The 27,590-nt window shown below is 28.7% G+C and overlaps 1 protein-coding gene across 1 annotated transcript; it reads right to left on the bottom strand.

Annotated features, from left to right (window-relative positions):
* Positions 1 to 5,745: 5,745 nt before the first annotated feature.
* CHIL (Chalcone-flavanone isomerase family protein) lies at positions 5,746 to 7,531 on the bottom strand. Its single transcript, XM_011003097.1, has 5 exons — positions 7,396 to 7,531; positions 7,091 to 7,177; positions 6,547 to 6,702; positions 6,156 to 6,382; positions 5,746 to 6,054 (listed from the first exon to the last, which is right to left on the bottom strand). Coding segments are annotated over exons 1-5 (633 nt in total). The 5' UTR covers positions 7,397 to 7,531; the 3' UTR covers positions 5,746 to 5,892.
* Positions 7,532 to 27,590: the final 20,059 nt, after the last annotated feature.

Here is a 27,590-nt window from a genome sequence, read left to right as displayed (position 1 = left end):
AATTTATATTGTATTCAGATTCTACATCATTAAAAACGTATCTATGATGATATATATATAAGATGAATGACCTACCTATAATAACTCTCTTTTTAAATTATGCATAAGATAGAGGTTTAAAATAGAATTGTTAATGCTTTAAGCAGAAAAAAAATCTTATTAATTATTTAAAAAATAAAAAATTACTAGGTTTGGTTGCTTAAAAACCTTACATGAGCATAATTAACATTTCAACAAGTTTTGGAAAAGTGCGAGAATCTACATGTTAATGATATTTCAATTTATGATGGGCTTTTAACACAACATAATCATTTTCGCATTTTTCTTTTTTCATCACAAGAAAAGATAATTTAGAATTTACAAAATGGAGGCTTGGCTAATCACTCAGGATGAAAGAAATGTAATACTATTGTTAGTAAGATGCATTATTAACCTCAATTGAAATGGGTTATTGATAAGTTTATCAAAAATTATTATATTTGTCGACCTATAAAATTTCAAGCACATAATACATGTATGTATATGCTTTTACTAATTCCTAAAAATATACATGATGATTTATCTATAAATTTCATATTTGGATTACCCTATACCTAAAGGGGATGAATTCTCTTTTTATTGTGATGGATAGGTTTTTAAATATAACATGTTTTATTTTCTATATAAAGACAAACAATATTTTTATAATTATTTGGTTTTTTTCTAGAGAGATAATTCATTTACATGGGGTGTTGAAAACATTATTTTTGGTAAGAATAATAGATTCTTTAATTATCTTTAACAGATATTATAAAAAATGTATGATTTATTCTTGAATTTCAATAATACAACACATTTATTAACAGATGAGTAGATAGAGTGGTCGAATCAAACACTCAACAATCTATATTTGGATTATTTATGATGACAAGTCAAAATAGTGCAATGTTGTACGTTTAACAAAATTTCATATATAATACTGCTAAATATAATATAATAGGTAAAGTATAATTCAAATTTATATATACATGCATTTCTTAGTATGTAATTGATCTTGAATTATTGAGATACAAAGTTTATTAAATTATAATTTTTTTTTATAATTTAGCAATAATTTTAGGATTTTTAAACTTTTAGTTTCTTTTATTTTGATATATGTTGCATCAAACCATTACAAACTCAAGAGTCAATTTCATTGTATACTTTTCAATGCATAAAACTTTAGGTAATATTTGTTTTAGGTACCCTTTAGCATTAATGTTTTTAAAAGTTTTTTTTTTAAATATCAAATTGATATTTTTAAATATTTTTTATATAAAAAAATCAAAATCATAAAAAAACACTGAAAAATGTTAAATCAAGATAAACAAAAATTTTAAAAAGAATTTAATAGAGCATTAAAAACAAAAGCAAATCGGCTAAAAATGTAGGAATGAAGTTAAGCCCCCACACGATTCTCTACTAGCAAGTTTTTAGTTCTTTATTACACAATGACATGGGATTTTTACTGTGCATCTATTGTTCATCCCCTAACATTAAGTTGTTCACACCATTGTTCATAGCTAATAATTTTCTTTTAGGTCCTTGAATTTTTTTACATTTTGGATATTGAACTTTATTTTATTTTAATTCCATCCTTATATATTATGTTAATATAATCTTATGTGATGTTATCTATTTTAATTTGCATGTTCTCGTTCACTTGATATGTCATATAATATTTTGACATTAAATTAAAGATGAAATATGTTTTTAAATAAAATTTAGGTAATTACCAAAAAATTAAAAGATTAGGGACCGAGTTTAGCATAAAAAATAGCCTTTTTAACCTTATACTTTTAAAAAAGACATGAAAAAGTTCAATTTCATCCCTTAAGTTTTATATTTTTTATATTTAATCCTTATTCTTTTGAACTTCTACATTTTAGTTAAGAAATTTTATTTATTTTATATTTCAAAATCGTTTTTTAATAAAATAAAATGTATCATAATTTGTTTTATTTTATTTTTATATATATATTTTTTAAAATTTACAATTCTTATATATTTTTTATACACCACATAAAAGTCATGATTTCATGATTTTTTTAATTAAAAATGACTTTTAAATTATAATAGTTTTATTTGAAACACCATGCTTCTAATAAAAATAGATATGTTTTCTGTAAAAAAAACATAAATAAGAAAAATGGTGTTTTAATTAAAGAAGTGCATTTTTTCCTTTTTAATTTAAATCATTATGATTTTCTTAAATACTTATTTTAATTTTTCTAGTTTTTATTGAATAAGCCATACTACTAAATATAAAATATATGTTTTTTATAAAAAAAATACATGAATAAGAAAAGAGAATTTAAACTAAAAAAATGTATTTTTTCTTGGAATTTAAACCATAGCCTTTTTTATTATGAAAATCTGTTTTTGTTTTTATATAATTATATAAAAAAACTCAAAAAACTCTCCGTTAAACAACGTCAAATATTTTATGTGCATGTATTTTTTTCTTCTTACAAAAATTACAAAACAATATTAATTTTTTTATTTTAGTATTTATTAATGTTAACAATTATTTTTATGATTTATTATTTTATATATTTTTATAATTTATTATATTAAATATACCCATTGTCTTTTCAGTTTCTTATAAAAAGTCTTCATAATAAAAGAAAATCATTTATAATACCAGTGTCTATTTCTCTAGACTTAAAAATTGACTTAAAATCGTACTCACCGGACGGACTTCTTAAGCACCGGAATGATTTCCGCGCGCTAAAAATTGAAGAGGCCAAGCTCCACGTCAAAAGTCTTTGTCTTTGCTCTTATCTAGAAAGTGATCGCTAGATACTATTCTGGCCTCCACCTTAAGCCATTTGCTCTCCGCATGATTATAGCATATTTTTGCAACTGTGTTTTAAAAATATTTTTTTAAAAAATAAATTTTTTAATTTTTAATTTTTAATTAATATTTTTTATATTTTTAAATCATTTTAATATACTAATACCAAAAATAATTTTTTTAAAATAAAAAATATTTTTTAAAAAATCATTATCACATTTCTAAATACACTATATTTTCCTTTCTTGAACACATCAGCTTGGATGCTCATAGATTAAAAAACAAAAAAAGAGCCAGGAATAGTTCTCTAAGCTTCCACAATATTTTATATCAAAAAAGAAAATTTAGGGTATATATATTTTTGTATTTCAAAAAACTTTTTAAGTTGTTTTTTCTTTAAATTAATAATTTTTAATATTTTTAAAACATTTTGATGTATTAATATCAAAAATAATTTTTTAAAAAATAATAAAAATATTATTTTAATATATTTTCAAACAAATCACAGCACCACTTTACTGTATAGTCCACTTTTCCCTTTCGATTTGATGGCCATTTGAACATATTTATGGAACAGAAGGAATCATGATTTTGTGCTGAAGGAATGGGATTTCAAACTCATTTCATTTCTTCTCTCCCCCCTTTAATTTTTTCAACTTTTGTGGGTCTACCATGTTTCCCAATCATGAATTTCATCCATGCACTACTGCAAGATGTTATTATCCGAGTTCCTAATGAGGATAGCTGTAGGATGATTACGAGTTCATGGTGAGCATCATTTCATCTCTGGACCACTCCTTTTGCATCTGAATTCATCCATATCCATCCCCAAGGTGTTTTTTTCTTGATTCGAAAGATTACTAAGAAGAATTCTTGTTCTTTTTCGATAGTTGCCGGAAAGAATTAAAGTCATGTTCTAAAGACCTTGTCAACAACGAGTCCACAAACACAGTATTTTCACCACTAGCACTACGTTGTATAAAGACACCACATACGTACTCATATGTACATGTGATCTTCTAGGCTGAAAAACCAAAACCATCCAACATGACTGGTCTTCTAGGCTTGTTAATGTCGTAATTTTGAACAAGCAAATTCTTTTCTAAAATTGTGTTAGAACAAGAATTTCTTGAATCTAAGATTTTGTTTCTATGAATTCACGTATACTTGATTGTTAATAGTTGTTTTCACAGCCAGATAAAACAAAAAACAAATATAACAATTAATTACAAATATAGTTGCTCTTGCCTTCTGTTTCAACAACGAAATTGGCTGCAGAATCATGTGATTTTATGTACATAAAAAAGTTATCCAAATGGTTATAATCTAATACCCTCACGTAAAAATAAATAAATAAATAAATAAATGTTGAAATTAAAAATAAATAAATAAAATTGAATAAAAAACCTAGTGTCAATTCAGGTCTACTCTACTAACGCGTTACCTACAACATAAGACTAGGATAAAAGAATTATTAAAAAAAAAACCTAGAAAAAAAAAAATAAAGTTAAATAAATAAATAAAAACATAAAAAAACCTCTAATTAACTTGCATGACCCGCAACCTGAAATATGAGATTGAGATACTCTTGCATAAAAAAAAATAAAAAACACAAAGCTCAAGACCTAATATTAAATATTGAAATTGAAAAAAAAAATTAAACAAAAAAACTTGAGTCAACTCAAGTTTACTCTGTTAATCAGTCAGCCATAATCTGAGACTTGGATAAAAATATTATAATTTTTATAAAGGATCTAAAAAAAAAACTAAAGGTGAATAAAAAAATAAGTCAACCCGGGTTAACTTGTCTAACCTGTGACTCGTGATAACACAAAAAAAGAAGAAGCAAAAAACTTAGAAAGCTCAAGTTCTAGTAACCTAAATTAAAAGAAAATAATAAAAGACTAAATTACAAAATAAATTAAGAAAAGATTAAAAAATAATAATACAAAAAATGAATATCAAAATTGAATAAAAAAGTTGAATGAAATAAAATATTGAAGGATAAAATTTAAAAGATTAAAAAAATATTTAAAATATTAAGAATTATATTTAATATAAAAATAAAATTAAATAAAATGATAAGAAAAGAAATTAAAATATCAATTAAAATAAATTTAAAAAATAAAAATTAATAAAAACAATGAGAATCATAATTAAGAAAAATAAATAAGATGACATCTTTGATTTTTAGCTGACCCAACATGAATTTCATGATGAGATGAGAGAAAAGAGGGGGCAGAGAGAAACCCTCCTATCGTCGAATCCCCGTGAATTTCACAACATACACTATCCCATCAACTACACCCTTATTAAACACTTCAGACGACACATCAGTTAGATTTTTTTTTAGCACCATACGACACTGCATGCGCCCTTCAGAGGGCATGGCCAACGTCAACTTGCTAGTGCATGGAACAACATTTTTTTTTTTATTTGTTAAAAAATTAATTTGCCTCTATTTCAAATAAATTATAACGATTATGAAAATTGGCAGGTTCTGCAGGCAACAACACTCATAAAAATCAATTATTACTACATTCATTTCCTTTTTCTTCCCCCACTCTTTGTCCCTTCAGGGAGGGGAAGGAGGTAGGGATATTTAAATGAAATACCCCTTTCATTAATGTCACTGATTGTTAAGTTCTGCTCGACAAGTTGATCTAAAAAACTTGTAATCTACCATTTGATTCAAGTTTTAACTTAAACCAGTTCTTACATTAATCCAACCAGATTAACTTATAACCTGGTTAACTTGACTGTAAATGTCTGATCCTTTATAAGTTTTTTTAATTATAAGACTAATAATCTGGATCGCAGCCATAAACAATCTCACCTGCGAATGAACAAAAACATTCCGACAACATGAGGCTTCGGTGCGGCTATTGTTTTTTAGCCCTTTAGTTGAGCTCATAGGCGAGGATTTATGAAAAAGGCTCAAAGTGATACTCAAATTTTTATTGGCCCAAAAAGGGTAGAACAAGCAGCCTCACACCTCAACATATTTGACAAAAGATTCAAACACAAGAAAGCACAAACATAGATAAACAACGACGCCCATGATCGCAGACCCATTTTCATTTAGCCAGCTCTGCCGAAATGGTGTTAGCAAGGGAGGATATGGTTGTAGCTGAGACCCCCCTGGTTCCACCCAAGTACCATTTCTTGATCATCTCCACAACATTTGCGTTCTCCACCTTGATTTTCGACTCTTCTTTCCCTTCCGTGGCAAATCCAATCTGTGATGGAAAGACGTTATCATAGCCAGAAATCAATGCCGTTTAGCATGAAACAGTCGATAGTTAACAAGCTAGTGCTCCAATGCCCTCTAAGTTCTTACCTCAGCTGTAGGTGAAGTTGATGGAAAATAAAATGTGATTATGGAGTTTTTCTTCATGTACTTCGACTGGAAGAATTCAACGATTTTCTCCAGGGCTTCTTCTTCCTCCTCTTCATATTTGTCAGCCTCTGCTAATCGGTCCCTTACCACGCTCTCTAGCTGCACTCCATATTGGGAGCCTTTGATCTCCTTGATCACCACGACCCTCAAGAATTTCTCAACGGGAGCTGGAATTTAAGTTACCAAAAGAGAGGAGATATTAGCACAAATAATATACCATGTTCCTCGGAGAAATAGTCAGAAGTTATGTCCTGTCCTGTCCTGGCATGGCATGGAGATTAACAGTTACTGCAAAACCATATAATCAGCTATTATCTTAATTAATTATTACCGGCAATCAGAGCTTCAAAGAAATCATCATTTTCTGCTAGCTCGTTTCCAGGTTTCCCCTTCCATTGTTGCAAGTGGCCCACAATTTCAGGCTCCAAGTAAACTCCAATTGCAGTGAACTTAATTTGGAGAAAGTGTATTTCGATGTCGGTAATTCCTGTTCCAATCAATATCCAAATTAATACAGAACCAACTAAAGCTACAGACCCATCCCAGAAAAACCCACTTCCACCGCTAAATGTTTTAAATATTCTAGGAATACAGAATCCTTGTCGAATACATGTACGGGTAAAGGGAAAAGAAGAAGAAGCACAGGTCACTAAGCTATGACATGTGTGTGTTTTTCTGGAAAGTTTCTTATAAGGCGGGCACATTCTGATCACTCTCCATTAGTTTGACGAAGAAGAGGCTAATGATTGGAGAAGATTTATTTTCAAAACGGCTAGATAATGTTGGTAATAATGAAAAAAAATCTAAGCGAGGATTATCCATCCAATTTGGGGAATTAAATCAAAGAAAAGAGAGAGCAACATCAAAAGTTATACCATGACCAAGCAGAGATAATGGCTTCGTTGCAATTGCAATCTGTGGAGGGAAAGGGATCTCGTCAACGTTAACCATTTCCGTGCCCACTGCAACATTTTCCACACAAAAAAACTATTAAATCTTCTAAAACAGTTATCGGAATTCACCTTCGGAAAGCAAATAATCAATCATTTCTTAAGACCAACACAAATCTTTACACATAAATCATTTCTTTCTACCCAGGAGCAGTGCCCGAACCCCATGATCACGGGGTCAAGATGGAAGAATATCCTACAAACAAGATACACAGATAGAACGAACTTACTGATCGCTAGACCTGCGTAGGACGTAGGAGGACTTGCTGAGAGAGAGGAATGCAAGGAGAGCTGTGAAGGAGAAGTGTTGGAGCAAACAATTTTCAAGCCTCTTATTAAATATTTTGAGCTACCGCTCTCAACGTCCTAGTTTAAGGTGGTAGGTACGTTGGGGCATGGAGGTATGGAATCTCGTGATCCATCTCCCCTTCTAACGCAGTCCTTCACTTTTGGCCTAATTCGTATCTTACAATTGGTCACCCTATTATTTCCATTTAGTCAATCTGATCCCTTTACATTATGTGAGCTTAAGTTGATGCTTTTAAAACAGAAATTCTATAATATTATTAGATAATATTTTCCTAGAAAAATTTTATTATTTTATTAGTTATGAAGAAAATTAGTTTTGATTTATAAGTCATATTTAATTTTCTATTATAATATTTCTAATTAACACTTTTTTATCATAAAAATATTATTGATAGTCTCAATTGATTTTAGAACTATCCCGTGTTTCTTAATGATTTTAAATCTTATCTATAAATGTGGAGCCTTTATTTGAATCAATTAATAATACTGGTTGACTTCACAGAAATCTCTTAGAAAAGAATTCAATTTGGGCTAAAATAATATTAAAGGTTTAATTTTAATAAATCTCGAAATAGAGGGACCGATAGTGGTTTTTAGCCTCATAATTTAATACTTCACCCACCAACCCTCCCTAGCTAATTTGTTTGCTGTCATGCCAAGATTGCACGTTGCACATTACCTTCTCCTTTCTTCTGAAAGAATATTCAAGTTATATGTCTTCAACCAAGCTACTCTTTTGAAATCATAAATTAGGTCTTTATTTTTTTTATAAATTAGGTCTTTATTTTTTTTCTAATAAGTTTATGTCTTATTATAAAATCCTAACAAATATAATCTACATTTTTAATTAGAAAAAATTTCCACTTTTATATGTTTATTATTGGGATTTTTTTCTCCTAAGTTTCCTTTTAGGATTTACTAAATAATTTAAAATTTCATTATCATGTAGTTTTATTTTTGTTAATTGCTATAATTATTAGAAAAGCTTTAGGCCACCTTATCATGCTAATTATCACCAAACCTTTTATTTTCAAAAATATGATTTTATCAATATGAAAAATGTTACTAGGAATTAAAAAAAAATCATTTATCTATCTATTTTAAGGAGATGAGATCTTGAAAATTAGTAGAAAGAGAAATGAGATGTTGGTTTGTGTCATGTTCGATAGCGACAAGCACCTTATTCTAATTCTAATGTGAATAAGGAAGAATGAAATATATATAGAAAAAGAAATATTTGTACACTTGTATTTTTTGTTGGTACAAGGAGTGATGATATTTTATAATCCAAGATATTTATGAACAAAGTTCTTTGGTGGTTGAATAGTAGCTTTAATCAAGTATTCTTGTTATTTCATCAATTCTCCATTGCTAAGGAAGTTGGTAGCTTGATGGAGAAAACCTTGTACCAGTAAAACAATTATTTTTTGGTCGATATAGAGACTCTCAAATGTTTAAGTAAATATCTTTATAAGAAAAAAATACAATAAATATACATAAAAACTTTAAATTATAATAACAAGGTTAATATTATATTTAATAAAATATAATAGCAAGGTTGAACAAAGTTGGTAACTTGATGTAGGAAACTTAGTACCAGCAAAACATTCCCTTTTTGTTTTTGTTTTGATATGTAATAAATGCTATGTAATAAAAAATGATATTATACATGTATGTTAAGAATAGACAAATTATAAAACTCTAACTTGTGTGGTTCAAAAGGTGGAAATTTATACTATCTGAACCTTTTCTTTTGCTTGAATAAAAGAGCTAACAAGTTATTGAATCTTTGTAACATTAACGAGAGATAAACATTTCATACACATGCATTAACGAGGAAGAAATATCCCTTATACTTGCATTAATGAGATGAAAATATGGCATCTTACATGAGACTTTTGGATATCTAAGGTTGTAGATGAAGTAGGATTTATACTATAAAGCTTGGTTAATGGTTAGACTGGTTGCGATTTGATTTATCTCCCTCAACTCTACTTTTCTTTGGACAGACCTAGTCTTTCATTTCTTTTCTGAAAAAATTGAAGAACCTAACAGATTCAGACAATTAAGATGCTTTCATCGGCCTTTATAAATGTAACCTTATTCCTCAAATCAATTACTCGGTTATTAATAAAGAATTCTGAGTTTTCATTACTCCCTTAGAGTTACCACCCTGTAAGAACACCGAAGAAGAGGATGATCATTAAAATCAATATGGGAATAATGATCAATCTCATAAGGGTAAAGCATTAGGTCCAAACTACAAGTCTAAACTCAAAATACTAGGTTCAAGTTGTATGATAAGGCCCAAAAGATATTAGGATATGAGCATGATGATGGGCCTAATAGGCACCAGGACGGTTGTTTTGTGCCTAGGCCTAAACTTATTTTAAGACCTTCTAGTGCTCGAGTCATTATTAAAAAGGGTTTGGCCAAATAAAAAGATTAAAAATCTTTACAAATTCTAGTCCATTAATAGCCCCAAGTCTTTGTAGTAGAAATACATACAGACTTAAAGATATACTTGATTTCTCTGATAGGATTATCGTTTTTTTCTATAGCAAAGAGGGGTAGATATCCCAAGCTATGTCACCAAATAATTCATGTACATAGATGTGTGCTATAATCAAAAGAATGCTTCTTTCAGATAAAAAAAATACTTAGATTAAAACTTTATAGCAATGTTAACTCAAATTTAATGATTTACTAAAGTTGATGTCATGTATCATTAATCTAATAGAGGAGAAGGAAGGCCTCTTTTATATAAGGTTTTATTCTCATTCTATGTCATTCCACACCATAAGTTTCTTTTTTAAAACTTCTCATTCTATAAAGAATAATTGTATAGAGCATCTAGCTTTTGCATACAATTTATGGATTTTATGTGGAGCTAAGTAGAGGGAGAATTGGATTTAGGTAACCATCCATCCTTTAATATTTTAATTAGTTGAAAATAATGGATCCAATGAAAGGTAAACAAGTGGAATTCAGTAGTGATTTTACCTTTAGGCTTGGTTCAGCTAGAATTGGACTAAGTACTAGAGAGGTTGGTGCCCATCCTCCTACACATGGAAGAGGTTCCTCATCTGGTATGCTAGGAACACCTTTAGAGAACCTTAGAGTACCCAAAGCTTTCAAGGATACAAAGAGCCACATTATATCTATTAAGCAATTGGCAAATAAGGAAGGGGATATATAGTCATACTCTTGCATGAGTCTGAAAGATTAAGCAAACAATCTAGGGGTGCTCTCAAGAAAAAGAGATTGAGATTACATCCTTTTTTTTTACAGCTTAGTATTTATCTTCTTATGAGGGATATCTTCTTTCACTTTAATATATGTGCTAACTAGTTACATCTGAATATATGGGTTCTACTTAGGGTTTTTGAAGAGTATTTTATATTTATTGGGTAGAAGCCAATAACAAATGTGTTTAGGCATTATTACACATTGAATGTTTACTCTAACAATGATGATAACCTTTGTTGGTTTTTTTTTTTTAGCTACCCCAAAAAGCCCATGAAAAATGCATAGAAGGGTAAGACTACCCATATAAAAAGACAGTAAGGGATATGAATAACTATAAGGTATGATAGAGACACTCCCCGATCAGGAGTGTAACAAGTGAGGATGGTCCCTCTTTGGCTCAGTTGAGGGAGATCAAGAAGGTTCATGATCTTCATGTCTGAAATTACCAAGAGTTCAACTAAAAGTCAATGAAAGATAAGGAATATCAAACTTGCTAGCCAAGCATTGCTTTATAATGGGTTCTCCTTGCAGAGCAAGAATTGTCCTTACTTAAGTAATCCCATGAAACTCTAAAGGCAAAGTTAGAGGCTGTTAACACAAATATGCAAGACTTTTATGTGGAGTGATCATCTAAGGACATTAAGGGACATGCCTAGTATTTAAAGGATATCTAATCATAGCTAACCTATATATCTATAATCCATTAAGGTGGTAAGGGTAGACTTCTAGTATCTCATCCTAATTTTATCCCCAACTTTATCGAGATTTGCCAGGTTGGACCATTACTGTTGTCTGTAGTGAATATTTAACTAAAGAGCTTAAAGAAGATTATGATGAGGAGAATAGTTTTGGTGGAGAGTAGTGATCCTTTAAGGACTATCCCTAATCATGTAAGAGTTTTTGTGCTTATAATAAGTACTTCAACTTCTCTTATTTGATTTGTATAAGTAGATTAAACTTATCTTAATATATGTTGTGTGATTTTTATTTTAATATGATATGAATTTATATAAGAACAAAGCCCGCAAGTATACCTAACTTCTAAAACATCTAAGGTGGAGGAGCTACTGTCCTCTATCCAATCAACCCTTTAATTTTAAGAAATATAAAATGAAATTCTCAATTCTTGATGGAATTCCCTTCTTTTAATTAATCCTATATTTAGGGAGACTTTAATTGCCTAAGACTAGGCTTAAGCCATGTATAGGTGTCTGTGGACAAACTCTTATAACCTAATCACCCATTTCACTAAACACCCAAACATGTTTGGCTTATGAAGGATCTATTAAAGAGGTTGGTTTGTTAATACTATGACCTAATAGGCTTGGAAATAAAGCTTTAACTTTTAAGAGTCACAAACCAAGCCATGACTATCATCTTCTTTTTTAAATATTTGTTCTTAGCATCATAAAGAGTTTTGCTAGAGTAACGGATTGGGCATTGGATCTCTTCCTCCTTTCTTACTAGCATCACGTTAACTGCCAAGTCTGTTACACCTAAATAGAAGAACAAGCTTTTACACTCTTTTTATTATGATAAAACCTTGAAAGATAAGAGGTAAGTTTTGAGGTCTTTAAAGGATTTTTGACACTTAAGTGTCCATTTAAAGTTCAAAATATTTTTTAAAGTCCTAAAGAGCAATAATATACACTCATTAAGATGAACAATAAATCTATTAAGAGTGAGAAATATCCCTATAAACCTCTTCATTGAATGAGGGGAAGCTATGTCTAGTATAACTTTAATTTTCTTAAAGCTGGTCTCTATCCTCTTGCTACTCATTAAGAATCTTAAAAACTTCCCTCTTCTTATAGTAAACACATACATGGATGGGGTTGAGCTTCATTTAATATTGTTTCAGTATAAAGAAGAACTATTTTAAGTCCAAGATGTCTTGCTTAAACATTATGCTCTTCACTAATATATATTCCACGTACCTTTCCATAATCCTCCCTAGCTAGTGCTTGAACATCTTGTGCACCATTCACTAATATGTGGTCCTAACATTCTTCAGCTAAAAGGACATTGACTTATAATAAAATATCCCTCTTTTAGTTATGAAATATACTTTCTCTTTATTATGTAAATGAGTAAAGATATGATGATGCCTTAAGTTAGCATCTAATGAGCTAAGAAATTCAAAACCTGCTATGAAGTCCACCAATCTATCAATCTTAAGGAGATGAAAGTGATCGTTTTAGGCTTACCTTGTTAAAATCTATGAAGTCCAAACACATCTACCATTTGCCAGTATTTTTCTTCATCATTACCATGTTTGTTAACCAATCAGGGTACATCACCTCCCAAATGAATCTAGTGGCACAAAGTTTATCCATTTCTTTTATTATTGTGTTTTGCCATCTCTATTAAAATCTTTTTCTAGGAGATATAGAAGAAGGTTGAGTCAAATTTTAGTTAGTGTGTGACTATCTTAAAGCTGTATCAAGGCTCGCTCTTACCCTAGTTCTAAAGGGGATCTCATATTTATGGTTTAACCCTTTTCCATAAGATATACATTATTAAACTCTTTGGCCATTTATATTTTTGTCTCTGTTTGTTCCTTTTTGGACTTTGTAGTTCTATCACCAAGACCTTCTTAACTTTTAGGTATTAAAAGATGCATTACTTAAAGGTCTTTTGGTTTCTTCTTATTATAGCCACTATTTTTTGAGTGGGGAATTTCAATGCCAAATATTTGTTATTGATGACCATATTAATTTAGTGAACCTTTCTATAATGATTTTGTAAGCCAAACTCAAGTCTTTAACTAGAAAGTTATGTTGAAAGGTTATGCACTTAGGTTAAGTGCTAATGATGAAAGAGGTATTAAATACGTCGTTTACCATCACACTTAAACCTACAATTCCAATGAAAGAAATCTTAACAGGAGTTAACTTTAAGGACTTATCCTTATTTATACCATTATATTATTCAAGAAGATGTTGACCACATTACCATCATCACATTACCAACATCCATTAATACTTTATGGACATGATCATTGGATAGAATATGGGAGAATACTAGAGCATTCTCATGGGGAAACATTACCCTCCATCTTTTAAGGTAAAGATAATAGGCTTATGACATATGTTTGAAAGACAAGTAATAGTGAGGACTTACTTCTGTACTTTATTTTTTCATTTCCAGTGTCATTCTCTATAGAGGTACAACCCAAGATGATATTGATCTCGTGAAATGATTGATTGTGTTGGCTAGGCTTTTCCTTACCTTGCTTATTGTTGGATATTTCTTCCTAAATTACCGAATATAGCACTTAGCTATTGACCATTCATTTTTTTCTTAAAGGTAAAATAATCTTTTATATCACATCTCTTTTCCTGGTAAAATATGCAAAACTTCTTAGAGGTACTTGTATTGAAGGTCACCTTGTATAAAATAATCTTTTATATCAAATCTCTTTTACTTGTATTGGTAGAGGATACTAAACAAAGTCTTTACTCGTGATGGCAATAAGGACCTCGATGATAATTATGTTCAAGGGAGTTATAAACCTTTTAGGATACATCAAATTCCTATGGGATAGTCCTTTAAGTTTTTTTTTTTAGCTTAAATTCCCACTAGTTTAATGCTTTAACTTAAAAGGTTCTTTTAGATTGCTCTTCTTATAAAAATAAAGAGTTACATCCCGTAACATACATATTTTTTTTACTTGTATATGGTACTCCATGACTTATTTAACCTTGAGCAAGCTTTTGTTTGGTAAGATATAATACTCTCTTTACAAAGTATACTCATTTACCCTATTTATTAAGACCTTTAAGGCTACTAGCACAAGCAACTTTTTACTCTTGAGCATCTCATGATTAAGCCTCTTTAAGTATATTCATATGGAATCACCTTCTAGTTGGGTAACCTTAAATAACTATATAGAACTTTTCTTAGCTGATATACCAGTTGTAAAACACGCCACTAAATTGAAACAAAGGTCACTAAAAAATTTAATGAAACCTGGCTTTAAATCATTATACAAGACAACTTAAACCCCTAGAAAGTGATAAGAAGGATCTTACATATCACGTTGTTATCCTAGATAACAGTTCTAAGCTACTTTGCATGTTTTGCATATGCTCCCTTAAGTTAGCAAGCCATCATAGTTGTCTATACTTATTTTTATAAAGATGCAATCCTAAAGGATTCAAGTGTTTAAAACTCATTTGGAAAAGAGAGAACCCTAATCCTGATAAGGGGTATAAATATTGTTTTCAATGTGTTCAATTGCATATCGTATCTTAATGCTACATCTACTAGGCTTTAGGAAGCTCGAGAAGTCTGGCATAGAATGATAAAAGATGTTCATCCTATGGGGGTCAAAATAAATGTGTTTTATGTATGGGTTTCATGATGACAAGATAGACCCCTTAAGGGACTTGGTACATATTAGACAAAACACTCTCTTGAATGTCATTTTATCAAGATTCATCATAGCATTATAATTTCCTATAAGTGCTAAAAGCAACCGATGGTGATAGAATTAGGGATGGGTGTATTCTTAAATGAGCTAAAATTAATGGGTTGGTAAGGCCTAATTTTACCTCTTGGTTTCTAACATGGATTAAGTGAGAAGTTACACCTGATTAATAAGTTGTTAAAGGTCCAACTAGGTGAAAGTGCCCATGATAGTTGGAACATTGTCTCATATCCTGACTAAGGTGTATCTTGATTATCCATCATGGAACGATTTAAAAATATTAGAAACAAGTTTATAAAGAATTAATGACTTTTTAATTAATTTCCTATAACCAACACCAATTAATGATGTCTTAAAATAAAATATGCTTAGGAATAGGTTTTTGATGGTTGGATAATAGGTTTTATCAACTGTTCTTACTATTTGATCCATTTTTAATTTTTAAGAAAGTTGTTAGCTTGATGTACAAATCCAAGTACTTGTAAAATAGTTTTTCTTATGCGTACATAGGGACTCTCAGATGCTTAATTCAATATCTTTATAGAAAAAAAATGCAATAAATATATAAAAGAGCATTAAATTCTAAGAATACGATTGTTTGTTATTGTTTTAGTATGTAATAAATGCTTTGTACAAAAAAAAAAATAATGTTATTGATGTATATTATATATGGATAAATTGTGAACCCCATACCTGGGTGGTTTATGATATATGTATTTCCCTTGAAACTTATGCTTTTACTTGAATGAGAGGGATGCAAAGCCATTCCATCCTTTTAATATTAATAAATAATAAATAATAAATATTTTTTACACAGGCATTAATGAAGGATGCATACGTTTAACACAAATATTAATAAGAGATATATATTCCTTAAACTTGTATCAATGAGATGGAAATGTGGTAGCCATGAAGACTCTTGTATACTTAGAGGTGTGTGAGAAGTAGGATCTAAGCTTAAAATTAAAAGAATAAGCTTAGGCCACATGGTAAGGCCCAAGAGGTGCCAAGACATGTGTTTAACAATATGCCCAAACACGTGGTCTGGGCTCAAGTGGCACTAAAATAGACATCTCGCATCTAAGCCCATGAATTTCGCTTGAATTAGGGGGTGGGGTTGGAAAGTCATTTTATCATTATAACATTAATGAGAGATTATACCTTACATATATATTAATGAGGGATAAATATCTTTGACATAAACATTAATAAGGGTCAAATATCTTGTACACTTATATTAATGAGATGGAAATGTGGTAGACCATGAGAAACTCTTGTACAACTAAGGGTATATAGAGTAGGATCCAAGTTAAAAAGCCTAGGCATGTGAAAAATTCTAAAAGCATGGTGCTTGCTTCAAGCGATAAGTCTAAACTCAAAAGTCCAGGCTCATGCCACACAATAGTGCCTAAAAGGTGTTAGGTTAGGCGTCTGGAGTTTGGGCTACACATGTCACCTGGGCCTAAAGGTGCTAGGCTGCACGCTTGCAGTAAAACTGTTTTCAGACTTTTAAGGTCTAGCCATAGTTAAATAGGGTTTTGTCCAATAAAAGGTTGTTTAAAAAATATTAGCAAATCTTAGCACACCAAGAAAGATTTAAAGGGATGACATAACATGAAACCACAAAACAAAGAGGTTTCCTCTTATTATTGGGCTCTCTTTAATGATTAAGTTAGTAAAGATAACATGAGAGAAAAAAAGAAAAAGGTTACAAGGAGAAAAAAAATGTTTTTTATTTTTTTTATTGGGGGATGAAAATGTCATTTACAGATCTATTTAGTGGAGATAAAACCTATCATAATCATGTCAACCAAGTAGTAAAAGGAGAATTGTGGTGCTAGTAGGATTTGATCAAATTGAGTCAAAGTACTTCTCAGGTATATGTGTTAGAGTAAATGAGATAGTCTTATCTAATTATCATTCTTGAATGTTATCAGCAATCCTATTTAAGGGATGAAGCTTGGTTAAATATTAGTTACGTGGTCCTCGATACATCACTGACTAGGTTAAAATTTTCCTAACATAAAAAAAAAAGATGTCTAGGTCATTATTTAAAAAAAAAGCAAGAAAAAAAAAATCCAGGTCATTAACTTGTTTGGGTTCAAAACCTTAGTTAATTTAACAACATGATTACACACATTTAAATAAAACAAACATAAAAAAGTCAATAATAAAATATAAAAATAAAGTTGCTAATATCATTCTCGAAAGAAAAAATAAGAAAAGTCCATTGGAGATTCACTATTGTTTTATCACGGACCCCACTCCACCACTAGAAAAACTTTATTGAGATGATTATAATACCATCGTGAAAGGCTATATGACAAAACTGAAAGAGACCGCATGTATTGTCAAAGCAACAACCTTAAAAGCAAATAAAAAAAATATCATAAAGAATATCATGCTTATATTTAACCAATTAATTTAATTAAACTAAAAAAAATTCTTTAAAAAAAACTAAATTTAACAAAGAACAACAAATACAAAACTTGAGATAACCTAAGTAATTTTTAGAATTGATGAAAAATCCTATAGAAAGTAAATGAAAAAAATAACAAAATTTAATCTCCAATTAAATAAATTTTGAAAAATAAAATGGTAAAAATATGAGCTTAAAAAAAAAAGAAATAAACAAGCCTAGAAAAATATTCTAAATCAAGGTTAATCATCCTTGCAACCCTATAAAATACTAACTTGAGCTCAATTAAGAAGCTCCATTTCCAATTAATTTGATTTTAAATAATGAAATAAAAAAAATATCTAAGTAAAAAAATAACAATAAAAAAACAGAAATAAAATTTGATAAAAAAAACTAATGGATGATGAAATTATTCAAAGAAATTATTTTTAATAATTATCTTAAATAAAAAATACCAATAAAAAATATGGGTTAAATATGAAGGAGAATGAGATTGAAAAAAATTAATTTTATAAATTATTTTAAATAAAAAAAAATTAAATTAAAATTAAAGAAAAAATATATTGAATGGTTACCTTAAAAGTTTGGAGTGTAAGTTGTGGAAATCAAGAAAAAAAATAAAAAAACAAAAAAAAACAAATAGTTGGTGCAAAGCCAAAGATTAGTAGGTCATACATATTATCTAGGGATGGAAGGATCATCAAGACTATTTTAACACCACCCTAAAAGATATTATTTGAATGTCAAAAAATATTTTCACATGCTAACTTAATAACAGAAATAATTTACATACTAGCGCGTGTAAAGAATAAAATAACTATTTTTAGAATAATATTTTATAAATATGAAAATATGAAATTTTTCCTAATCAACTTAATTATAATTAAAAATTAAATTAAAAAATATGAAAATGTCAATAAAAGCTAATTAAAGAATTAATTTAGTAATTTTATTATTATTTGAAAAGGTAAAATATAAAAAGCACCTTGATATTAGTTAAACAAATATTTCTTTTAAATGTAATTTAAGTTATTTTAATATGTTTTAAAATATAAAAAAATTAATAATAATTAATAGATATTGAAAAGGAACCGTATAACCTCAAGGCCAATTTTTTTTAATTCAGAATATCCAAAATAGTTATTATAATATTTTAATATATAGTGCATTGAGTTAGGTGTGCATTAAATCCTAATTCCTTTTAGTTTTTTATTTTATTTTATTATTATGAATAAATGGGATACATATCTAACCACGTGGGATGCTAATTGTCATGAATTCCTTAGAATTATTCCGAAATCATGAGAATGCGTGTAGTCTGTTCGTACACAAAATACAACGTGGCCCTAGAGATGAACTCAAAGAACCATGACCGTTAGTAGTCCACGTGGTGAAGTTGGGTCCTGTCTTGTATGCCTGCGACTCATCTCATTAATGAGTCAAATCATTTCATTTACATACATACCCGCCACCTAGCATGACGAGAGTAAAACATATATTTTATATTAAAATAATATATATTTTATTTTAAAAATACATTAAAATTGATATAAAAATATTAAAATAATCCAAAAATATTAAAAAATTATTTTAAATAAAAAATAAATTTTTTTCAACCTTGTTTATAAATATCTTATATTTTCATGCTAAGAAAAGAAAGGAAACAAAGTCTTAAATAGCAAATTTTTAATCTTTTTATCCTTTTTATTAAAGCATTATTAACGTTTCCATGAAGAAAATATCCTTGTATTTGTATAGTTTATATTTAAAATATCTCTCTATTAGTTTTTATTTTAATATCAATATTGTTGTTATATTTTGCTATCAATACATCTTTATATTAATTGACGAGATTAACATCACTAAATTTTATGATTAACTTTATTGTATAATTGGCATGTGTTATATGTTTAAAAACATTAGAATTTACTCATTGAACTTCTTGATTTTGATAATTAAACTCAAAACTTTTCTTTACTTAATTTTTATTTGATTGCATTGATTAATCATGGATATAATTATTTTTTTAACTTATAATTGATTTTATTATGAATTTTTATTTTTTATTTTTTTTTGAGGGTTGATTAATTGACTTGTATATGTGAAAATGTTAGATTAATAAATTTTGTTTTGTGATGATGAATTATCATTGTTGGGTTATTGAAGTGCCTTGCTTTAATTTTGATTTTCTTTTTGTATTTTTTTTCTTGAATAGTTGTCAATTAGCCAAAAAAATTCTTGAATTAATTATGTAGATATTTTCATGTAATTCTTTCAATGAGGAGAAACTAAATATGAAAAATAAATTTTGAGTTGAGACAATTAATAGTTTCTAAAATCAAATAGAATGTAGGAATGTTAGAACTTAAATTTTAAAAAAAGTTATTTGTTTTATTTACCATCATATATGGAAATCATATATGGAAGAAAACAAGTATTAAAAAAAACAATAAAGGGGTGTTGCTGGAAAAGATATAAAGGGTATTTTGAACATTAACGAAAAGCAATAAAGAAAGTAATGGATATTAAAACAAAAGATTAATGAAATTGAAATTGCATATATTGAGTTAACCATCTTTTGCAATAATTGTATAACTCTATTCATGTTGTTAGAGTCTAATGTAATCTCTTAAATCTAATCCTTTACAAATTATTCATATTAGATAAAGTGCATGTATGATAAATTTTGATAAATTTTGATACAACTTATACTTTAACTAAAACATAACTTTGTCCTTTATAAACACATGAATCCTAACTTGTTGAGTAACACTTACTAACTATGTATATTAAAGATTCTTATTTTACGTAGGCTTAAATACTCTAATTGATCATATGAACCTTTTCTTCATGGTCAATCGTTTCATTCTTATTGATTACATGAACTCTTTTCTTGTGGTCAATCATTTTCTCTGGTTTCTTAAATTTTCTTAAGTATGGCTAATTTTATTATTCATAATTGATTTTAGCTTTTTTTTTTCCTTCTTTTATCATGAACAATCATTTTTCTTTTGTGATTGACATGTGAATATTTGTTTTTGGTGTATTCAATGCCTCTTACATTCCTTTATTTTTTAAATGAAGGGATATTCACCTTATCATATTTGATAGATCAAATCAATTAAATATGATGTGGCAAGTCACATCATTCAACCAAAAGCATCGATCATGTTCTTAAACATGTTTTCTATGTCAATAGCTTAAAAAAAAAAATCATATACTCTAATTTTATAAGCACTACCTAGCACCTATAAATTGCACTTAATCCTTTACTTTTCATAAAAAAATTCCTAATTTCTCTTTTAAGCTTAAAGACTTTTTTTGTTGAAAACCAATCAAAAACCCTAAACATTATTCTTCTCTTAAAAAATGGCAGCTTCAAACTTTGTTCCAACCAAGTCTACACTCATAATTCTTTATCAAAATTACATGGATTGCTTGCCTTAGATTAACCAATCCATAATTAGTGTTACAAAAAATGCATAATGGGAATGCACTGGTCCATTATTTAAAAAGTACCCAAGGAAAAAAATGATAATCACTTCGCTTTAGATATTAAAAAAGAAAGACTTATCCTTTAAGATTACTATATTTATCCTTTAAGATGACTATATTAAACTAAAAACCTGGAATAAATCAATTCCACTATGGTCGAGTATTGCTCCTATTGATTACATCAGATGGGTGGAAAGATTACAACACCTTTTTTGTAATCAATAGAGGTATCAAATGATTTTTGAAGTTATAAGACTTTTTTATGTGATTTAGTTATCTATAACCACTTCAAAACCTAATAAGGAGCTTTTAATTACCCTGTCTCTATCCTAGTTAAATTCTAACAACATGTTTGTATTCAAGAATTTAAAGTCTAACAATATGTTTGTATTCAAGAATTGAATGCAAACCATCACCTTACGTGATTTAACCATAATAGTAGTTGGTTTTTACCCATTTTATAAGGAGTTTTGTGCTTCCATCAAGACTTATTGTTGCTATTTAAAGACTTGGTGTTAGACAAACCTGAATTTAGCTTTTCAATGAAAAGAATGAGAGAAATAACTAACCTTTCTACTTTTAAAGAATATATGGCTTATATACTATATTAGGTATGTAACCTCATATGTTCTAAAATCAAAAGCTTACCAAAACATACCTAAAAATAATAATAACTTTAGTACAAGTTAGGAATATAGTATTAAGTATTTTTTTTTTAATCAAGTTATATCTATAATACCTTAGAGGAGTGTCAAACAAGACATAAGAAAAAACCATTTTATAATGAAAGGAAGAATTTATGAAAGTACCATAGTGGGTTAGGCATAATCAACTTTCTATTTTCTAGGCTTTAATAATGTAAAGATGAGCATTGAACCTAACTCCACCTTTTAAGAAAGCAATCTCCTACAACATTCCTTTAAAGACTTGTCTTTTGAAGAATGTGTATAAACTTTTCTTGATCTAAAAAATAGGAATGATATAGTAGTATTGCCTCTAAAATCAACGAGGTCAAAACCTCAATGAATTCTGCTTTCATAACATCAAAGAACAAAGGTTAAAAGGAAAAAAACATTGCATTTTACATAAGCATCTTGACCTATAAAAATCTAGACTTTGAGATAGTGATTGATCACATTTCAAACTATTCTTATTAATCTTAGAATAGGATTCTTTTATTGATATCTATATAATTAGGATTCTTTTATTTTATTCAATTCCTCATGCTTTATGCTACAAATAAAATTAGTCCAGATAGAACAACTTTCACCAGCCTAAAAATATGACAAAAGTTTCTAGAAAAAAGGAGCATTACATTAGAAATCTTTCAGCGGAAGACTTCTCATTGAACTTGGGCCACCAATCAAGGTTTATTACTTTGTATAATCTTAACTATACACCTTATATATAATGCTTCCTTAGAAGAAATGTCTATAAAGTTATTATTTGATGAAAAACTATCAAGGAAAAGAAAATAAAGATGTTTAAAAGCCCTATAATAAGATTTAGTAAAAGATATGTATATAAAACTTTATGTAAGAACTCATATCCTTAATTATTTGATTATGATCCTTTATTTTATTTCATATTCTTATAACATTTTTTTATGCAACTTCTCAATCTATGATTAATCTTTAACCTTAACTAATATTTGATCATATTAAACCTTAATCTATTTTAAAATTTTATTAAAAAAAGATGAGAATCCTATTTTTAAGTGATGGACGAGGCTTATAGTAATTTTTTTCAATCAAAGTTATTTAAATTTAGTACCTTTGCTCTAAATTTTATCTTAACATGCTTCCGTATTTATTGTTAAAGCCCATTACTCCTATTTTTTTTATATAGTTTTTACTATAAAAATGTTAATGGAGATTTGTCATTTTTATCATCCTCAACTGAGGGCTTTTTCTTTAAAATGATGTTAGCCCCTACAAATGTTATGATTCAAAAGGCTATGATTATTGAAGTTACTAAAACACAACCTTTTACTATTAATGATCATCATGAAAAGATTGACCATGTTTTGTTATGACACCATCATCCTCTGGTATTGCTAAGAAGAATTCTTCATCACTAACTTTGATGTTGATCTTGAAAGAACCTTGATAAATTTTGAAGTGTTGCTAGTGTTTAGTTTAAATCAGGGTGACCTTGTGATTAGTACTTAAAAGTACATTTTTTATCAAGGTTTTATGTCATCATTTTGCACTTAAAGTATCAATAACTCCTTAACTAAAGAATGTTTTATAATAATATATCTAATAATATAAGATACCTTTAAGTTATGATAAATATTCATTTTAAATGTAGGCCTATCACATAAATGAAATGATTGATTGATGACTTTAAGAACTAAAATTGAAAGGACAAAGAGATGGCCAAACTTAGAAAAGAGATGTCGGTTCAATCCAAACCAGAACACTGTTTGGTATTTGGATCATATCTAGAGCTGTAGATCTCAGATTTAGGTCTACTTTATATGAATGAAAAGGTAAGACATAAACCTACAACTTTCATAAGAGCCCAAAACTTAAAAAGGTTATTTTTAAGTTCAAATTGTTGCAACAACAAAGAAGTCCGAATTTGTCTTCCAGCCCGAGCACTATTCAGTGTTTGGCCCATATCTGGAGTTCTAGAAGTCCAAATGAGCTGAATTGTTTACACAAGAAAGCTGAGACAATTTCCTACATGTTTATGTTTTCAAGGGGCTCCAATTTTGATGTTATAAATGATGTTTTGGATAGACAAGAGAATATAAGAATTGTCACCAAGTCAAGAGTTGGTCACCCACTCATCAATTAATCATCAAATTAATAGTTCTCAATTTTAGCCTATAAAAGAAGGCATTTGCCATGGATTTAGGCATCTTGGTTTCTAGATCAAGATCATGTTCTTGCTTTTTCTTTTTGTATTTTTTATATTGCTTATGCTTTTCTTTCATTAATACCAAGTCAACCTTTCATTTCCTTTCCTTTACTTAGTTAACTTTTATGTTCTTATTTTGTTTATCTATTTTGCTTTCTTTCATTATGTCTAGCTAAGTTAATTATGTCAAGGTGAAAAGGTTACACTAATGGTGTAACAATAAGTATAATGTAAACTTAATATGAACTTTAATGTTTGATACTAACATGTTTTGTATTTGTTATCTTGTTCACTCTTTAATACTTTACTTGTTAAATGACTAATCTTGATTTATGTTATATAACACTTGGTACAACAAATGCTTGGCACTTTCATAGCCCATAATGTATGGTATAACCGACACCTGAGCTATGAAAGGAACTTGATTTGTTGTTAACATAAGTTATAATCATGAATGCTTGACGAGATTTACAAGTATTAGCATTAATTGAATAAGATGACTAATGTAATCATGTTAACAATATATAATCTGATTGGAACCTCCTTTGTGTGTGGTTTCCAATTCAATAATAAGAGTTTATACTATACTTGTTTGACATACCATTAGTGGAACCTCTAACCTTGACATTTGTTATTATCATTGTTTAATCGTTACATTAATATTCCATCTCAAAGTTCTCATCTTCTTCTTCTTCTTCTATTTCTTTATTATTATTATTATTAGTACTACTACTACTACTACTACTACTACTACTACTACTACTACTACTACTACTACTACTACTACTACTACTACTACTACTACTACTACTACTACTACTACTACTACTACTACTACTACTACTACTACTACTACTACTACTACTACTACTACTACTACTACTACTATAGTTATTGTTGTTGTTGTTATTATTGTTATTCTTGTCATATTATTGTTATTTGTAATTTATAAAATTAACTTCCCTGTGGTTCGACCCCAGTCTTGCCTGGTTGTTTATGACTTCGACATTTCTGCACTTGAGAGAAGACATTAATCTTTTCGACGTGTCACCTTGATAGGGTATCAAAAAAAAATTCTTATTCTTCTAAGTTTTTATATTTTATTCCCTTAGTATTGTAGCCTTTAAGAATTCCCTTCCCTAGGTGTTAAAGGTTTGTTCAAGATAATTGAGACTATACTTGCTCATTACTAAAATATATCCCTTCTATGCTAGAAAAGAGTAATATCAACGAAAAATATACTAACACAGTTGCTCTTTATACCATAAAAGTCTAAACATTCTGAGAAGAGGATGGTGGCCTTGTTTTTTTACTTCTATAGCATGAAGTGGATGCTAAAAAAAATTGAGTGGAGAATAAACTAGTAATTAATTATCTTCTTGTTGATCCAATAATTATAATTCTTAAAGAGTTTTCAAGAGTCAAAATCCCTCATTCCTTTCTCTATAATTTTAGAAAATCAAGATATTAATAGTTATATGCTTCCTATTACTATAAAATATATAATAGTACCAGGGCAACCAACCATAAAGAATCCTCTATTAAGCCAACATGTAATTTTTTGTTATTGATTTAAGTCAAAATTTTCTATAACTTTAATTCTAGTAGAGAATTTTTTCCCTTTTTGTGACTAATAAGCTTCAAAAGAGTTCCACTCTTAAGTGTTTTCCGCTCTATTAATGGATTTTGTTTTTCAATTGGAGCTTAATAAAGACACTAAATAAAAATAAATGTTTGTTGGCCAATGTCAAGAAAGTCCTAACTATACTTTTCTTATGAAATAGTGTTTTGGATAATCAAGCCATCATTGATTGCTTGGAATAACATTTAAAAGGCATCTTTTCTCAAGACCTAGGGGATATAATAGATTATAATGCATAATAAACCTTAGTATAGATATAGACAAGTGTTAATTATTCATGTTAACACTAAAAAGTCTACCACAAAAATATAATAACAATATAAAGATGTTCAACAATCTTACCAACAACAAAAGTAGTCTTGAAATGCTGAATATTTTACCACTTAATAGCTAATTGATCATTTAAGAACATCTTAGTATAAGCCCAATTTCAAGAGACTAAAATGATTTGTCTAAGGGAAGAAATAACTAGGGTTAAAAGGAGATTTCTAAGGTTAAAGCTAAACCAACTCTCCAAGAGGTCAAAACTAGAAGTTATTTTGAAAAGTTTATTTATTTTTAAGAGTTAACAAGCCCTACCTTGTCACTTTTTAGGAAACAAAGGCTCATACAGGAAAAAAAAAAAAAAGATCTAAGTGATCTACATGTAATTATTTTAACCTGGGAAACAATCAAAGCTAAAATGCATCCTAATTTTCCTTAGTTAACAATTTTCATCATGTGTACTAAATTTAAAGTTTATAAGAATTTAGTTTCATATATTTATATTGTTCATCAATTTTATTGAACAAACTTATTTTTTATGAACTGGTTATACTAAATTAATCAACTTAAGAGGAGAAACATGAATTAAAGCTAAAATATAAAGTGAAGCATAACCATAATGCTTAAAATATAGTTAATATAAACTTGGATTTTTTAAAACCACTATCTTTTAATAATGTGTTTATATAAGGATAATACTTCTTTATAATTATTGATCATCGATAGTGCCTTTTCCCATCTTGATTAATTAGATGATATTGTTTCTGTAGCTTGAAGCTAAACTTGATTCCTAAAGGATTTTCAATAAGCTTTTGTTTAAACTAGGCATTTCTTTATAATCTTAGACAAAATAGTCTTTATAAGTGTGTAACAATGACACTTAATCATTTTAATGCTTTTCTAGTATAGTCTCACTTATAAAAATTGGTATAGGCCCATCTTCAAGTTGACTTTAATTAAAAATTTAACCTACACCATTACTATATAACCAAGCATCAACCATTTATGAATCTAGTTTTAATATTTCAATTGATTCATCTTATAACTAAAATATTAAAACTTAACACGAGGATGATGGCATATACATGTTAATATGTATTCAATATCATTCAATCTATTAACTCTTGAGATGTATCCTAGTGGAGATGTGTATCGTGCAATTCATGATTTATGGCCTCATTTTCATAAAGAACATGATAGACTTAGTCTTGAGAATCTGACTAAAAAAAAACCATGCTTGCCAGTTTTTAAGAAAATTGGATGAGAAGCCTATCCTCAACCTATAGAGGGCGTTTAAGCCGTTCTAGGACGTAAAATCAAGGGAAGATGTGAGCCACAATCACAACTACCTGTACATACACATGCTTTTTTTAAAAATAAATAAAAAAATAAAAAAGAGAGAGTGTATATATGTGTGAGACTCAAGTTGGCCTACATATAGGTGGTATGATTGCCTTTTTAATTTCTCATCTATAAAATCCTCTTTTCCTTCCTTTTATTTTATTTTTTCTTTTCACTTTTCTTGTATATAACTTTATTTCTTTTCTCTTGTTTCTTCTTCTTTTGTTTTCTTTTTTCTTTTATTCTATTCCTACACGTGCATGAGAGTGTGGTCGCGTACATCAAGTGGTAGACTTTGTAGGGTATCCTCATTATTTTCAGAAAATATGGCTGAAAAAGATAATCAATCACTTCATAATGAGAATAATGAGAATAATCGTGCTAGAACACTTAGAGACCACATGAA

Source organism: Populus euphratica, unplaced genomic scaffold (assembly GCF_000495115.2).
Source record: "Populus euphratica unplaced genomic scaffold, PopEup_1.0 scaffold374.1, whole genome shotgun sequence".
NCBI lineage: Eukaryota > Viridiplantae > Streptophyta > Magnoliopsida > Malpighiales > Salicaceae > Populus > Populus euphratica.
Note: the sequence above shows the minus strand (reverse complement) of the source record. Positions and strands in the feature narration are given on the sequence as shown.